At 33.8% G+C, this 16,940-nt stretch overlaps 1 protein-coding gene across 1 annotated transcript in view; it reads right to left on the bottom strand.

Moving 5' to 3' along the window:
• Positions 1-16,940, bottom strand: part of LOC103609019 (vacuolar protein sorting-associated protein 13A-like) — a gene marked incomplete at its 5' end in the record, with an annotated part of 117,223 nt that overhangs the window by 47,976 nt on the left and 52,307 nt on the right. Inside the window, 6 exons of the mRNA XM_008593395.1 lie at positions 5,505-5,610; positions 6,661-6,730; positions 7,635-7,716; positions 7,915-8,061; positions 8,583-8,736; positions 11,798-12,030. Coding sequence (XP_008591617.1) covers positions 5,505-5,610; positions 6,661-6,730; positions 7,635-7,716; positions 7,915-8,061; positions 8,583-8,736; positions 11,798-12,030 — 792 coding nt within the window. The remainder of the gene's footprint in view (positions 1-5,504; positions 5,611-6,660; positions 6,731-7,634; positions 7,717-7,914; positions 8,062-8,582; positions 8,737-11,797; positions 12,031-16,940) is intronic.

Genomic DNA, 16,940 nt, shown 5'->3' with positions numbered 1-16,940 from the left:
GGTGGTTGGAGGGGGTGAAGTGGGGTAGACTTTAATAAAATAAACTAGCCAGTCATAAGAAATAAACAAGCTAATAACAACAACAAGCTCTCCTCCCCCGCCTCTGGAGGGGAAACAGTACCTATAAGCTATTAGAATATCTAAAATGTTAAATTTCCAACCAAAAAATTCTGAGACATGCAAAAACAAAGAAATAGGAATGTATCACTCATAAAACAGGTGTTGGGAAAATAGAATAGTTTGGTCAGGGCCCTCGCCTCGGGTCCAGTTGAGAGTGGTTCAGCATTCTTTGTAAGCAACTTATGTGTGTGCAGAGTTAGTGCGCATGTTTGCCAATGTATCTTTTTAGTTTTTGTTGCTGTTGAGAAAGGGGAGACAGTGGAGAGAGGGGAGGGGGGAGGGGGGAGGGGAGTTTTAGGGAAGCTGGAGGGTGGGCGTGAGCCTCGGGTGTCTGCCCAGCGCAGCCATGCTTTCAAACCTATGGCTTCAAGGTCCTTTGGGCTGGTTACCTAGCTCATATACCTGCGTGTAAGGGGTCTGGTGACCCAGCCTGGTGTGTGAGGGGTCTGGGGACCCTGCTGGCACATATGAGATACACAGAAAACAAAAAGTAAAACGGAAGACATAAATCCAACATTATCAATATGAAATGTGAATGAATAAAACAATTCAATCAAGAGGCAGAAATTATCACAATGGGTAAAAAAAAGAACATTCAACTAACAATGCTTACAGGAAACACACTTTAGAATCATTGATACAAAAAAATTGAAAATAAAAGGATGAAAAATGACATATCGTACAAACAGCAACCACAAGAAAGCTATAGTGTCTATATAACAGCAGACAAAATAGACTTTAAAACAAAACATGTTACTAGAGAAAAGAGGGACATTTTATAGTTATAAAAGGGTAAATTTATCCAGAAGATGTAACAATTATAAATATATATGTCCCTAATAACAGAACAACAAATGCATACAGTGAAAACAGACAGAAATGAAGGGAAAAATAGATTAATTCAACAAAAATAGCTGGGAACTAATAATCCACTTTTAACAATGGGTAGAACAATGAGGCAGAAGATCAACAAGGAAATAAAAGACTTGAACAACAATATAAACCAACTAGACCTAACAGAGATCTGTAAAACACTCAACCATTCTCCAGAAGAGACCATATTCTAGGACATAAAACAAGGCACAATAAATTTAAAAGGAGAGAAATAACACAGACTGTGTTCTCCAACTACAATAGAATGAAATTAGAAATCAATAATAAGTTCTGGCTGGCTAGCTCCGTTTGTTAGAGTGTAGTGCTGATAACACCAAGGTCCAGGGTTTGATTCTTGTACTGGCCAGCCTCCACAAAAGGAAAAAAAGAATGTAGAAATTAAACAACACACTCACAAATAACAATAAGAAAGCAAAAAGAAAAATACATAATATTGTGAGGTAAGTGAAAGTGAAGACAGAACATAGTAAAACTTCTGAGTTGCAACTAAAACAGTACTTAGAGGGAAATTTATAGCTGTATATGCCTATATTAAGAAAGGAGAAAGATCTCAAACCTACAAGTTAACCTTCCACCTTTAGATAATGAAAGAGAAGAGCAAACTAAAATTAAAGCAAGGAGGAGGAAAAAAATAATTAATGAAATTAAAGGAATACTATCAATAATTTTATGTCAATAAATTAGATAACTGAGATAAAAACACACAAACTAGCTAAACCGACTCAAGAACCAGACCATCCAAATAGATCTAACAAATGAGATTAAGTCAGTAATCAAAAAACTACTCACAAGGGAAATCCAGGCCGAGATGGCTTCACCGCTGAATTCTACCAAACACTTTAAAGAGTACTAATTCTTCACAAACTCTTCCAAAAATAGAGGAGAGAACACTTTTCAACTCATTCTATGAAGCCATTATATCCTGACACCAAAACCAGACAAAGACATCAAAAGAAACTTACAGACCAACATCTCTTGTGAATATAAACACAATAACCCTTAGCAAAATACTAGCAAACCTGAAAAAGAAGAAAGAAGAAAAGATACAACAATCATGATAATTCCTTGAACTCTCAAAAAGAGAGAACAGAACTGAGGACATCAGAGCCACGGGAAAGGACCACAAAGAATGTTTACATAAATGACAAAAACCAAACAACCCCTCCCCCAAAACACTAGCAAACCAAATCCAGCAAAATACATTAAAAAAATAAACAACACATGACCAAATGGGATTTACCCCAGGTATGCTTGTCTTAATATCCAAAATCAATTACTGTTAATAAAACATACTAATAGAAGAAAAAACAAAAAGCATATGGTCATCCCAACAGATGCAGATAAAGAATCTGACAAAGTCCACCACTTTCATGATAAAAACACTCAACCAACTAAAAATAAGAGATCTTCCTAACCTGATAAAGGGTATCTAGGAAAAACCCAGAGTCAACATCATATTTAAGGGCGAAAGACTGCTTTCCCTCTAAGATCAGAAACAAAACAAAAATGTCTGCTCTCGGCATTTTTTTTCTAAACTATTCAACATTTCACTACTTTCAAGTCAGGGAAATTAAGTGAAAGAAAGAAAACAAAAGGCATCCAGATCAGAAAGGAAGAAGTAAAATGTCCTCTCTTACCAGATGACATGATCTTATACGCAGAAAACCCTCAAGAATACACAAAACAATTAGACTAACAAATGAATTCAGTAAGATTGCAGATACAAAATCAGTATACAAAAATCAATTGTATTTCTATATACTAGCAATGAACAAATCCAAAAATGAAATTAAGAAAATAATTTCACACATAATACCATAAAAAGAATAAGACTTAGAAATAAATTTAACAAAAAAAAAGTGCAGACTTACACTTTAAAAACTATAATACATTGTTGAAAGAAATCAAAAATCTACATAAATGGAAAAACATCTCATGTTCAAGAATCAAATGACAACACTGTTAAGATGGCGATACCCTCCAAATTGATCTATAGATTCAATGCAACCCTCTCTAAGAATACCAGCTGACATCTTTGAAGAACTCAACAAGCTGGTTCTAAAATTCATATGGAACGGCAAGGGACTCAGAATAGTCAAAACAATCATGAAAAAGAACAAAAAAGTAGGAGGATTCACACTTTCCAATTTCAAAACTTACTTCAAAGCAAAGATAATCAAAACAGTGTGGTACTGGCACAAGGACAGACACATAGATCAACATAATAAAACCACATGTCTATGATCAACTGATTTTCAACAAGGGTACCAACACCATTCAGTAGGGGAGCAAACAGTCTTTTCCAGAAATGGTACTGGGATAACTGGATAGCCACATATAAAAGAGCAACTTGGACCCTCACCTTACACCATATACAAAAATAAACTCAAAATGGATCAAAGATCTAACTGTAAGAGCTAAAACTTTAAAATCTCAGAACACAAGGCTAAATATTCATGACCTTGGATTTGGCAAAGGATTCTTAGAAATAACATCAAAAGCATGAGCAACAAAAGAAAATATAATTTGGACTTTAGCATTAAAAACTTTTGTGCTTCGGGCCGGCCTGGTGGCGCACTGCTACAGTGCGCCGCTTGGGAAGTGCAGCGGCGCTCCCGCCGAGGGTTAGGATCCCACATGCAGACCGGCCGCTCACTGGCTGAGCGAGGTGCGGGGGCAACACCGAGGGTTGCGATCCCATTGCCGGTCCCGGTCCGGTATGGGCACGACACTGAGGGTTGCGATCCGTTGCCGGTCACAAAAAAAGAGACAAAAAGGAAAAAAAAAAAAACTTTTGTGCTTCAAAAGACACATGAAGGAAATGAAAAGAAAACACACAGAAGGGAAGAAAATATTTAAAAATCATACATCGGATAAGGGAATAGTATCTAGAGTATATAAAGAACTTTTGTAACTCAACAATAAGACAACAAATAACCCGTTAAATAATAGGCAAGGGATATGAATAAATATTTCTTCTTGGAAAATACAAATGGCAAATTAACACATCATAAGATGCTTGACGTCTTTAGTCATCAGGTAATCGCAAGTCAAAATGACAATGAGAAACTATTTCACACGCACTAGGATGAATAGAATCAAAGACAGATAATAACAAGTGTTGAGGAGAATATGGAGAAATGAGAACCCTCATATACTCTGATGAGAATGCAAAATGGGGGGCCACTTTGAAAAACTGTCTGGTAGTCCAAAAGTAATTAAACACAGAGTTACCATGTGACCCAGCAATTCCACTCCTTGAAGTATACTTAAAAGAAATAGAGGGCCGGCCCGTGGCTCACTCGGGAGAGTGCGGTGCTGATAGCAGCAAGGCCCCGGGTTCAGATCCCATATAGGGATTGCCGGTTAGCTCACTGGGTGAGTGTGGTGCTGACAACACCAAGTCAAGGGTTAAGATCCCCTTACCGGTCATCTTTAAAAAAAAAAAAAAAAAAAAAAGAAAAGAAATAGAAACGTATGTCCACATGAAAACTTATACACAAATATTCATAACATTATCCATAAGAGCCAAAATGTAGAAATAACCCAAATGTCCATCAACTGATCAATGGATAAACAAAATGTGACAAATCCATATATACGGGGTATTAGTTGACCATAAAAAGGAATGAAGTACTGATACATGCTACAACATGGATGAATCTTGAACACATACTAAGTGAAAGAAGCCATTCACCAAAGACCACACTATATGATTCCACTTGTACGAAATGTTCAGAAAAGGAAAATCTACAGAGGCAGAAAGTATAATAGTGCATAGACAGGGCTAGGGCAGTTTCTTTTTGGGGTGATAAAAAGGTTCCAGAATTAGATAATGGTGATGATTGAATAATTTTTTGAATATATTAAAAACCACTGAATGGGTGAAATGTATGTTATGTGAACTATATATCAATAACCTATCATTGAAGGGAAAAAACAGTATATTTGTCCTTGTCTCTATTCATGAAGTTTGTCCTATCTTAAGAATTCTTTCTATGAGGGCAGGTAAACAAGAGACCATATTTGATCCACCCTATCTCTGTGATTTTATAATCTTTCAATCACCAAGATGATGTTACCTTTTAATTTGCCTAACCCTCCCCTCATCAAATATCCTGGTCATGCCCCAAATTTCTAAATTATTCATCAAAGTGAAAGCAAAGTACAAGTAACCCAGGAAAATAAAAGAAAAAAGTGATGTGAACATGACTGTTAACCCTCTTCCTCCTATAACTGGCCTAAACCTTTCCTCCTGTTTGCTAACTTACCTTAAAAAGGCTATTTTACTTACCTGGCTTCCATCTTCTATAACCTGAAAATAAGATTTCTTTCAATGCACTCACCAAAACAGAACAATAAAAATTTGAAAATTGTATTTTAAAAATAGAATAAAACCATTTTAACACCTTTAAGAATTTATAATGATTTTTTTTAGTCCTTCTCTTTCCTTAATCCTTTCCATGAAATGCTATTATTCTAAACCTTACCTCCATTTTTTTAGTCACCTCGGCTTCTGCAATAAGGTCTGCTAAAGCATAGACAAATCCAAGATCTAACCTGAGATCCATTTCTTGAATCAACACTTTGAAGTACCTATATTACAAAGTAGAAAACATTTAAAAATCATCAATTAACTGCATTAAGAAAATTACATGAGGAAAAAAGTATTAGGAAAATATTAGAACTTAATAAAACTTAGAGAACATTTTTAGGTAAAAAAAAATCACGGCAACAATGTTTATAATAGAACAAACTCAAAATATGAAAAAGGCCATAAGTAGGAAATGGATAAGTAAACTGCGGTAGTCATACAACAGAGTATTATATATCGGTGATAATGAATAAACTATAGCACATACAACAAAATCAACAAATTCTAGTAAAAAAGTTGAATGAAAAAATTCAAGTCCCAGGAACCTACTTTTAGCTTGAAACAATTTTTTTTTTTTAAAGTAGAAAAAAATTGGGCCGGCCTGGTGGCGCACTGCTACAGTGCGCCGCTTGGGAGCGCGGCGGTGCTCCCGCCGAGGGTTCGGATCCCACATACAGACTGGTTCCCGCTCACTGGCTGAGCGAGGTGTGGGCGCAGCACCGAGGGTTGCGATCCCGTTGCCGGTCCTGGTCCGGTACGGGCGCGACACTGAGGGTTGCGATCCGTTGCCGGACACGAAAAAAGACAAAAAAGGAAAAAAAAAAAAAAAAAAAGGTAGTTTATCTTGGTAATAAAGTGGGGGAAATGAGATAAGGGATTATCACATAGATGTATGGATGTTTCTGTCCATGTTCTATTTCTTGGGAGGGGTAGTGAGTGAATTTGAAATTATTATTTTCTTCCTTCATCTAAAGCAACATATGGTCATCAAAGAAACTTAAAAAAGAAAATGAATACACAAAAAAAGAAGATAATAAAATTCCCATAATCCAGAAAACAACTATTGTTAACATCTAGGTGTATTTCAACAAGAGCCTTCTGACGCTCTAAGATTCTAAAATAACTAACAGATTTTCTTTGACGTTTATAATTTAATATCTTATGCTTAAATCCTTGACGTGTCTGAAATTTATTTTCTAAAGAGTATAAATAATTCATGTATTTAAATCAAAATATCAAATGAACACACAAGAACGCATTAAGACACTTACTTAATACGTGATATCTGGGAATGTCCTGCAGATCTCACGACAATACTCACATCTGTAAAGGGCTTTGGGGCTGTAAAGGTTACAATATGATTACTCCCTTGATGTTTTAAGCAAAAGATAAGCATTTTCTTGCAATTTAACACATATCACAATGGACAATTAAATCATTTACTAAATCATGAGTATCACTTAAAATTACTGATATTTGCAAGACCCATTACAATCTTAATTTCAGATTCCAGAATTGTTTAAAAAATTGTCTGTGGTCATTCTAAAGGTAACTAATCCTCTAAATTAGTGATTTTAAACTAAGAGTACATATTAAAATCATCAGGGAAACTTTGTGCAAACAGATTCTGGGGACTTGAGCCAGACCTCTAGGTAGAGGGACTTAAGCAGGTATACTGGTCAAAAAGCTTCCAAGCAGATTACGAAGAGTCCACCCTGACAGTTAAGAGGTAGCGGTATGAGCGGGAAATGGGAAACCAAGAGGAGAAGGAAATGAAGTAGGGCAGTGGGAAGAACAGGGAAAGTGGGGGGAAGATGAATAGGCAAGAAAGAAGAAAGGGGAAGGGGAAGAAAAGCGTGGAAAAAAAGACTTGTCAGTTATTCTCATCTAGAGAATACAGGACAGTTTCTGCTGTTAGAAAACTTTCTTAATTTGAACGTCCTCATTGTTTATTCAAAGGTCCTAATGGTTTTCATATCAGGAGTTTACAGATTAGAAATCTGTTTTTTTAAATTAATATTTCTAAAAATTTAAATATATACTTCTAATTCATCTTTTCTTCATTATTCACTCAAAGTTTTGTTGAACTTAGTTGAATACTTACTGGTCCATTTTCAAACTGTTCAATCTTCCAATGATCCTACACAAACTAAACTTGAGAATGGTTTCATTTCACATTTTTATAGTAAGATAAACCAAATATCTAATATAACTGTTTTTATGGCAATCTAAAAATAAAACAAACCTGAATCCATGGTGACTGACTTTGGAGGTTTAATAGGGTAAAACACAAATGGAAATATAGCACCATGTATCTGGTTTTGGATCTGAGAAAATAAAGACATATATTAGCATGTTAATTATACAACCTAACTAGAATAATAGGATTTAAGAAATAGGGGAAATCAAAAAATCTAGTCCAACACTGAAAATGAAGCATTAGATAAAAGACCATGAGAATACATCTGGTTTCTAACTATGTTCCTTTAGAATATAACTTTGCCTATATTTGCAGAAAGACTCACCTGTATTCTGCAAATCTGAATTCTAAATGATGATTGATGCGCAGATGTGCTGTATTCCACTTTTAAAGCTGGAAGATAATTTCTTCGTATAGCTATTACATGTGGTTGCATAATTTTCATGTTATTACCACTAGGTGTTAAGCGAACCTGAAAAATATCCATCCCCCATGAATTACTCTTTATCCACAATTGATCAAAATTAAAAATTTATACCAGAAACTTTTAACATATTTATTAAAATACTAAGTTAAATATTTGTTTAAGTTTAGATTTAGATCTTTATGCCCATATCCATAAAATTTACGTAAATATTCATATAATCTTTCTAGCTTAGCTGTATCACTTTTTACAAAAATTTACTAAAATGTACTACAATAAAGTAATAAAAATATAATTTTTAAATAAAGTAAATAAAAATAAAACAAATTTTTGGTTTTTTTTTAAGTCAAAGAACAGGTCATTAGCATCTAGTATCTTAAGAGAAAATTTGATTTCTTATTAAAGATAACCACTACTTGTAAATATTTTATACTAAATATGAATGATAGGATTAATTATATTCAATTTGTTTTGTAAGGAAGACAGACTTTCCATAAAATTCAGTAGTGATTCACCTAACTACAACAGATAAAAATTAAAACTTCACATCAGTACTTAAAAAATTTTACCGGCATGTTAGCGTCCAACTCAACGACCTTATCTTCTGACGGTGATGATTCAGTATATTCCTTAAATTCTTTCTCTAACTTCTCAGAATGCTTTACACTCATTGGCCTCCATCTTGCCTTCTTCTTGGGCTTTGTCTCCCAAACCACATCAGAACTTATACATAAAAGCAAAAATCACAGTACTAATTTATAAATATTTTCATTTTAATTGGTTTATTACATGAATTATATAAAACCTTCAGCGAAATTCTGCAATAGTCTCAGTTACAAGGAGGCACATTACAAGTTTAAAAACATGAATTCATTCAACTGATAATTGTTTAATACTTATTAAACTCTTCAGGCACTAATCAGTGAACATCTCTGCCATTCTCAAGCTTCATTTTACCTGGGGAGTGACAGACAATAAATAGCAAATATAATAAATTAGTGAATTTTAATATATAGGAGGCAAAAATGTTTTTGAAAGAAGAAAAAGATGGGGAGGGGGGAATCTGGAGTACTGGGATATGAGAAGTGGTGGGGGTTACAATATTAAAATAGAGTGGTCAACTGGTGCTTCATTGAGAAGGTGAGATTTCAGCAACCCTAAAGGAGGTAACAGAGTTATCCAGGAGATGAGGGAAGAAGAACACTTTAAAGGGACCAGCTATAGCAAAGACCCTAAAGCAGGAGCACACCTGTAGTGTACAAAGAAGAGCAAGGAGGCTGGCATAGCAGGAACACATTAAGAATAGATAATGAATTAAGATAGACAGTGGGAGGACAAATAATATAAAGCCCTGTAGGACACTGTAAAGACTCCTGTGTTTTATTCTGAGTGAGATGAGGATCTACTGGGGGTTTTAAGATTAGCAACATGATCTGACTTACACTTTGTTAAGAATAAACTGTATGCTGTGGTGGGGGGGAAGAAAAAAGAGGGTCAATGCTAGAAGCAGGAAATTTTTTTTAGGAGTTAATGCAGTAAGCCAGTTGAAAATGGTGATTGCTCTGACGAGGGCAGTAACAGTGAGGTAACAAAAGGTGGTCAGATTCTATGGGTACTTTAAAGGTAGAGTAAGCACAGAACTTCTAGATGGATCAGATGTGGGGTGTAAGATAAAGAGAGAAATCAAAGATGATTCTAAAGTTTTTGGCCTGAGCAACTGGAAGGAGTAAGTTGTGATTCACTGATGAGGAAGTAAGTTTTTGTAGCAGGGGGAAATCAGGAGTTCAGTATTACACACAGGAAGTTTAAGAAGTTCCCTAGATATCTGAGCAGAAGTTTTGTGTAGGCAGTTGGATATATGTACAAGTTTGGAGTTCAGAAGACAGGTCTGGCTGAAGACATATATACATTGAAATCTTTGGCACACATGTGGTAATTGAAATTATAAAACTGAAATAGACAAAGAGAAGAGGTCTAAGAGCCTCAAGATACCCAACATAAAAAGCTAAGAGAAGACAAGGAACCAAAAAATGAGACTGAGAATGTTGAGAAAGGAAGAAAACCCAAGGTATTCTGAAAGTCGAATGGAAGAAACTATCAAGGAGAGACCTGTGTTAAATGTTATAAAGTAACGTGAAGGCTGAGGTTCTACACTGGATCTGGCATTATGGGAGTCAGTGGTAATACTGACAAGACCTGTTTTGTGGTGTGTAGAAAGCAAAACACTGTTTGGAGTCATTAAAGAGAAAATGGGTGAATTAGAGACAGTAAATATATTTAACTCTTGAAATAGACAACACTTTGGAAGAATTTGGCTGTAAAGGGAAACAAAGAAATTGGTAGCAGGTAGCAGGAAAAGTAGACTCAAGAGAAGTTTACTGAAGTTAAGAGAAGTAGCATTAACAGGAACAATCCAGTAGAAAGCCAAAAGATGCTGATTTAGGAGAGAGAAAGAAAAGGAGTGCTGGACCAACGTCCTCAAGTTGGGAGCACCTGTGGTGCATCTATCGCAACTGTGGGCAAGTACGTTGGTGTGGCACATAGGTGCAAATGCTGGTGGGTATGAAGTTGTAACGTTGGGGGTGTGGTAGGTCTGTGGAAGTTTGCTTCTGATTGCTTCAATATTGTCAGTGAAGTGGGATGCAAGATAGTGAGTTGAGAGGGAGAATGGGAGTTTGAGGAGAGACAAGGTGTAAAATAGTAATCTAGGAGAGACAGTGTGAATGTAAGAAATCTAATTGTACTGACATTAAAATGCTGAGAGAGCTAAATAAGAATTAATAAAAACTATCCACACTCTGAAATTACTTTACTTTTTCTGCTTATTTAAGAATTAAATTGTTTGATTTCATTTAAGTATTCTATTTATTTATTGCATATAAAATTTATATTCATTTAATAAATAAAGGTAGAGACCACATATTACTCATCTTTGCATTCGACTCATTTAGCATAGGAGATAACTAGTAACAGGTGCAACAGACTTAAAATTTGGTGTTTATTTGATCTTTTCATTTAAGTAACAAAAACTTACTTTTTTTTGAGATAATAAAAATTTCTAGGAAAACAGCTTTTAATATTCCTTTTAAAATGGCATTGATTCCATTAATGAAAGGTCAGGAGCATTTTCTGATTAATTTATACAGAAAACTAAATTTAAATCTGTATCACATATTCTAATATACATATTCAAGAGTTTAACTTAGGTAAAGGATTAATATTACACTGTATATCCTAATTATACAGACTGGACAAAATGCTCTCACATTAAGTACTAATTCATATAAATTAATTTCAATTTAAATGTTTCTAAATAGGAATAATTAGGGCATAAGAGAAAGAGAAGAGCTTTACTGGTGATGTCTTTATGGGGAATGATAAATACAATATAGCTTCTTAGATCTAAAGTGCCAAGGTCAAATTAGAAAGGAATTGTCTTTACTTTAATCCTCCAACAACTTATATAGAATGTGTACCTTGCACTGTGGTAGGCAGTAATGGACAATTAACTAAGCATTTTTTATGAAATATTAAAAAAGTATACTTTTGATAAATTAAAATAATCTAACCTTTTAGAGAGCTAGGAGGATTAACATAATAAAGGATCTAGTATCTTTATCTCAAAAGGCAAAAAAAATCTTAAACAGACTTTTAAATTAGCATTACCTTAGTACTGATAAATAGTCAAGGCACAAAATTTAAATCATTTTAGATTTTACAATCATCATTTCTTAATGATTAAGAACTGATCACTTAAATTTACCCAAAATTTAGTGCATCTAACCTTGTAATGCCTATATAGGCTACTTCTTGCTTTGTGTAATTGTTGACAAGAGAAATTCCAACATCTTGTAATGCCAGTGTAATTTCTTGCTCTGCTAACTCTGCTTTCTCATTTTCGTATGTTGCTTTAAATACCCTGAGATCTTCAGTGAATAAAATAATACGTTGTAAGCCTTCCAAGAATGAAACTAAGTAAATGGTCTTTTCCCCCAATTTCATAGCTGTCATCAGATCCTAAAACAAAATCATGGGGAAAAAAAAAATTAGAGTTTGGTCCCAACCAACATGAAATCTAGATTCCACATTTATAAAATGAGAATATTAATGGGGTGACAAACTAACTGAATTAGTATATGTACAATACGTGGAAAATTACATCACAGTAATCATCTGATGTTAGTTATTTCATAGGGTTGGTGGCAACTAAATCTATTCATACTTGTATAACACTTGGAAATTTACACTACTGAATATTTGATCATTTCATGTTATTATCATTTGATATTAACATCACCTGATGTTAGCTACTGCCATTATTATTACGAAGTTATTAATCAGGAAGACTTGTCAATTGTTTAACTTCTTTTATTTTAGCTTCCCAATCTAATTAAATATTCTTCCTTTGTAGACTAATCAGTAACATAAAGTATTATTTTCTCTGTTTTACTTTAAGACTACAGCAATGTGATATATGTTAAAAGTTGTTACAGTCTGAAATTCATATTTCCTTACAGAGATGAATCAAACAGAATAAAAGTTATCTGATATCTCAGTTGTATGCTCTACAAAGCATGGATATTCACCATGGGGTTAATACAGGAGAAAGCCCTTATGTAAATATTGTGCTGATATCATGATCTGGAGGGTTCAATGACAAGATAAACATAGCAAATTCTCATAATTAATAGCCAGCCATAAATTTCTAGTTAATAAATATTATGATTAACAGGAAATTTTAATGTATAGTACACGTTCATGTTACAATCCACAGATATTAAAAACTGGAGTTGGTATCATAAAATCATTATCTAGGAACAGTCATGTTACTTAAAATACTTTCTAAAATAAAAATGTATAGCACTAAAACTACAGTGAGAAATAAAACTAACTTTTTCCAAATAATTCTGAAGTCTTTCTAATATTATCGTTTGAAAAAGTTTCTCCAGGTGATGATTTTCTCTCTTTCTCTCTCCCCCCAGTGTAAAGAATCCATATTATAAAAATTTAAATATTTCAGTATTACATATATATTTTATAGGCCATGAAAGCTCCTCAAGATAACTGATACATCCTTGTAAGCACATATAGCCTTATCCTATTTATTTTTTAAAAATTATTTTTATAAAGGGAAACAGTACCTAGACACGTCAAAGTAAAATTGCTTAAAATGAAAGAAAAAAAGAAATCATAAAAGTAGTCAGAAGAAAAAAAAAGACCACCACCCCTGAAATTTGACATCTAGTGAAAATACCCCACAAAAAAGGGCAAAATGACATTTCCAGGCAACCTAACTTATAGAGAATTTGCCAGCTATAGAATCACACTAGAAACATACTAAAGAGAAAAAAAATGAGCTCAAATGGAAAAACAAAGATGCAAGAAGGAATGAAAAGCAGCAAAAAGAAATATGTGGTAAATTTAAGGTATATATTAATTGTAGAAAACAATAATACCTCTTATGAGACTTAAGACCTAACTAGAAATAAAATACACAACAGTGTATAAGATGGAACAGGGTAAATGAAGTTAAAGAGTTCTAAAATCTTTATATTACTGGGAAAGTGGTACATTACTAATTTACAGCGGATTTTAATGTCAAGAATGCATGTTGTCATATGGCATGAAGCTACAGCTTTAGGCTTCTCTTACTGTGATGATGCTTATATGTCCCTTGAAGAAAACCTGTAAGCTATGCTCATGGGTTGTTACAAGACATATTTGGTATTGTGGAGCAGAGGTTCCTAAGTGAGGGTGGCTTCTAACACTCCCACCAAGTGAGTCTTGTTTCCTCACACCAAACTCATCACTTGTGACTACCAAAGAGAATACCTCCTAAACTACTGTGGGGATTATCTTAAGACTCCCACCCCAGAGGAACAACTCAAGCTCCACAGTATCATGCTGTTTCCTGGTCTGTATCCTCCTGCATAGGCGGGCACAAACTGTGGCCTATGACAGTTCTGAATCTAACTGTTTGGACCTAAAAAGATACTATGGTGGGTACTGCAACATTATATACTGATAAAATATCAACCTACCAGAAAGATGTAACAATCCTAATTTAGTACCTACCTAATCACATAGCTTCAAAATATAAAAGAAAGAATTAAAAAAACAAAAAGGAGAAATGTATAAATCCATGATTACATTGGGAGATTTTTAACACACCTCTCATGGCAACTAACAAGAAAACAAAAAAATTAATGAGATAGATTTAAACCACATAATTAATGAAGAAACAGTATAGTGAGCATTGCAACAAAAACTACAGAATATATACTCTTTTCAAATACACATGAAACATTTACTAAAATTAAACACATCCTGGCCTACAAAGTCAATCTCAATAAATTTCAAAGGACTGAATCAGAATATGTTCTCAGATCACAGTGGATTTAAACTATAAATCAACAAAGATAACTAGAGAATTTCCATATTTTTAAAAAATAAGCAATAACCTAAGTAACCATTAAACCCAAATATAAAAAAAAACAATGAAAATTACTCAGATCACAGTGGATTTAAACTATAAATCAACAAAGATAACTAGAGAATTTCCATATTTTAAAAAAATAAGCAATAACCTAAGTAACCATTAAACCCAAATATAAAAAAAAACAATGAAAATTAGAAAATATTTTGAACTACAGAATAATAAATATACATAAACATATACAAATCAATACTTGTAGGAAAAAACTAATGCTGCTTTTAGAGGGAAAATTTGTGACTTTAAATGACTGCAAATAAGAAGTTAAGAAAATCTGAAAAATGACAACTTAGGTATCCGCTATGGACTAAATTGTGGCCCCCTAAAATTCATATGTTCGAGCCCCAATCCCCAACATGACTATATTTGGAGATGGGGCTTTTATGAAGGCAGTTAAGGTTATATGAAGTCTAAGAGTGTGGCTCTGATCCAACAGGATTAGTGTCATTACAGAGCTTGTGCTCCCTTCCTGCCTCCATGCCACTGAGGACACAGAAAGAAGGTGGTTTTCTGCAAGCCAAGAAGAGAGCCCTCAGCAGAATTCAACCATGCTGGCACCCTGATCTGAGATTTCCAGCCTCCAGAACTCTGAGAAATAAATTTCTGTTGTTTAAGCAACCCAGTATATGGTATTTTCTTATGGCAGCCTGAACAAACTAATACATTATCTATCTCAAGAATTTAGAAGAAAATCATCAAATTAAACCCAAAGAAATATAAAATAAAAAATATAATATAGATTGGGGTAGAAATTGGCGAAACTGAAAACACACGTATGAAGGATATCGTCAAAAGAGCAAAAAGTGGTTCTCAGGAAAAAAAAATGTGACTAATAAAACTGATAAATTCTTAGCAAAATTTATCAAGAAAAAAAGGAAAGAAGGCACAATAAAACAAATACCAAGAATGAAAAAGGGCATCACTATAGAAATTAAAAAGATAAAAAGATGGATATTATGGACACATTGACATATTAGAAAATTCAGAAGAAATGAACTTATTCTTAGAAAAACAACAAAATGACATAGGCAGAAATAAAAACCTGAATTGTCCTATACCTAATAGTAAAATAGAGTTCATAATTAAAAACCTTTGTACAAAGACAACTGCAAGCTAAGATGGCTTGGCTTTACTAATGAATTCTAACAAACTTCCATAAAATGTAAAAACTTTAAGTATTTCCCAGCATTTTTAAGAAATCAGCATGACCGAGATATCAAAACCTGGAAAGTACATTATAAGACAGGAAAGTTACAGGCCAATTTCTCTCACGAATATACAAGCAAAAGTCTTAAAACATTAGTAAGCAAATTCCAGAAATGTGAGGTTAGCCTAATATTAAAAAATCAATGATATAATTAATCTCCAAAATAAGATAAAGTCCAAAGTCACATAATCAGGCTGGCCAGTTAGCTCAGTTAGTTAGAGCATGGTGTTACAACCCCAAGGTCAAGACTTCAGATTCCCTTACTGGCCAGCCACAAAGAAAAAATAATAATAATAATCACACAATCATTTTCAATATATAAAATTAAAAAGCATTTGATAAAAATTCACTCACTTATACATACATCCATACACACTTTAACAAACTAGAAGTAGAAGACAACTGCCTTAATTTGATACAGGGCATTTATTTAAAAAACAAACAACAAAAGAAACACTCAAAGCAAAGTCATTCTCGACGAAATGTTCAGTTTCCCCTATAAAATAGGAATGAGAGAACCACTGGCCTATTGGTAGGCAGGAAGAAATGATAACAAGTGGTAAGAAAAAAAAATTAGAATAGGGATTGGATTAAGATGAATTTTGAAGGACAAATAAGACGATTTCTGAAAGTTATTTAAAATGTTACCAGAAAGTGTTTGTATATAACTTTACCATCATAGCTTGCCACCCAGAAATATATTTTTTTGTTAACTCAGTGGATCCTCAAATGTTCCTTACACAGGTTATGTTATGTCTACCTAAGATGGCTGACAATGCATGGTATAACTGTTCATAAAGTAAATCCTGAAAGCACTTCTCTGAACACAACTTTACTCTTTATAACATAGTAGAAGCAAATAATGATGTAGACAAAATAAAACTACTTCTGGTTTTAAAATTTTTTGATTAAGTTAAAGCTTGAATACTGCTTTTAAAATCTTTGGCAGCCTTTGTCAAAGATCAGTTGGCTATAAGTATGTGGGCTGATTCCTGGGTTTTCTATTCTGTTCCTTTATCCGAGTGTCTGTTTTTATGCCAGTACCACTCTGTTTTGGTTACAATAGCTTTATAATATAATTTGAAGTCAGGTAGTGTTATGCCTCTGGCTTTATTTTTTTTGCTCAGGATTGCTTTGGCTATTCGGGCTGTTTTGTTGTCCATATAAATGCTAGGAATGCTTTTTCTATTTCTGTGAAGAATGTCATTGGTATTTTGATGGGAATTA

Source organism: Galeopterus variegatus, unplaced genomic scaffold, assembly GCF_000696425.1.
Source record: "Galeopterus variegatus unplaced genomic scaffold, G_variegatus-3.0.2 Scaffold9091, whole genome shotgun sequence".
NCBI classification, from domain to species: domain Eukaryota; kingdom Metazoa; phylum Chordata; class Mammalia; order Dermoptera; family Cynocephalidae; genus Galeopterus; species Galeopterus variegatus.
Note: the sequence above shows the minus strand (reverse complement) of the source record. Positions and strands in the feature narration are given on the sequence as shown.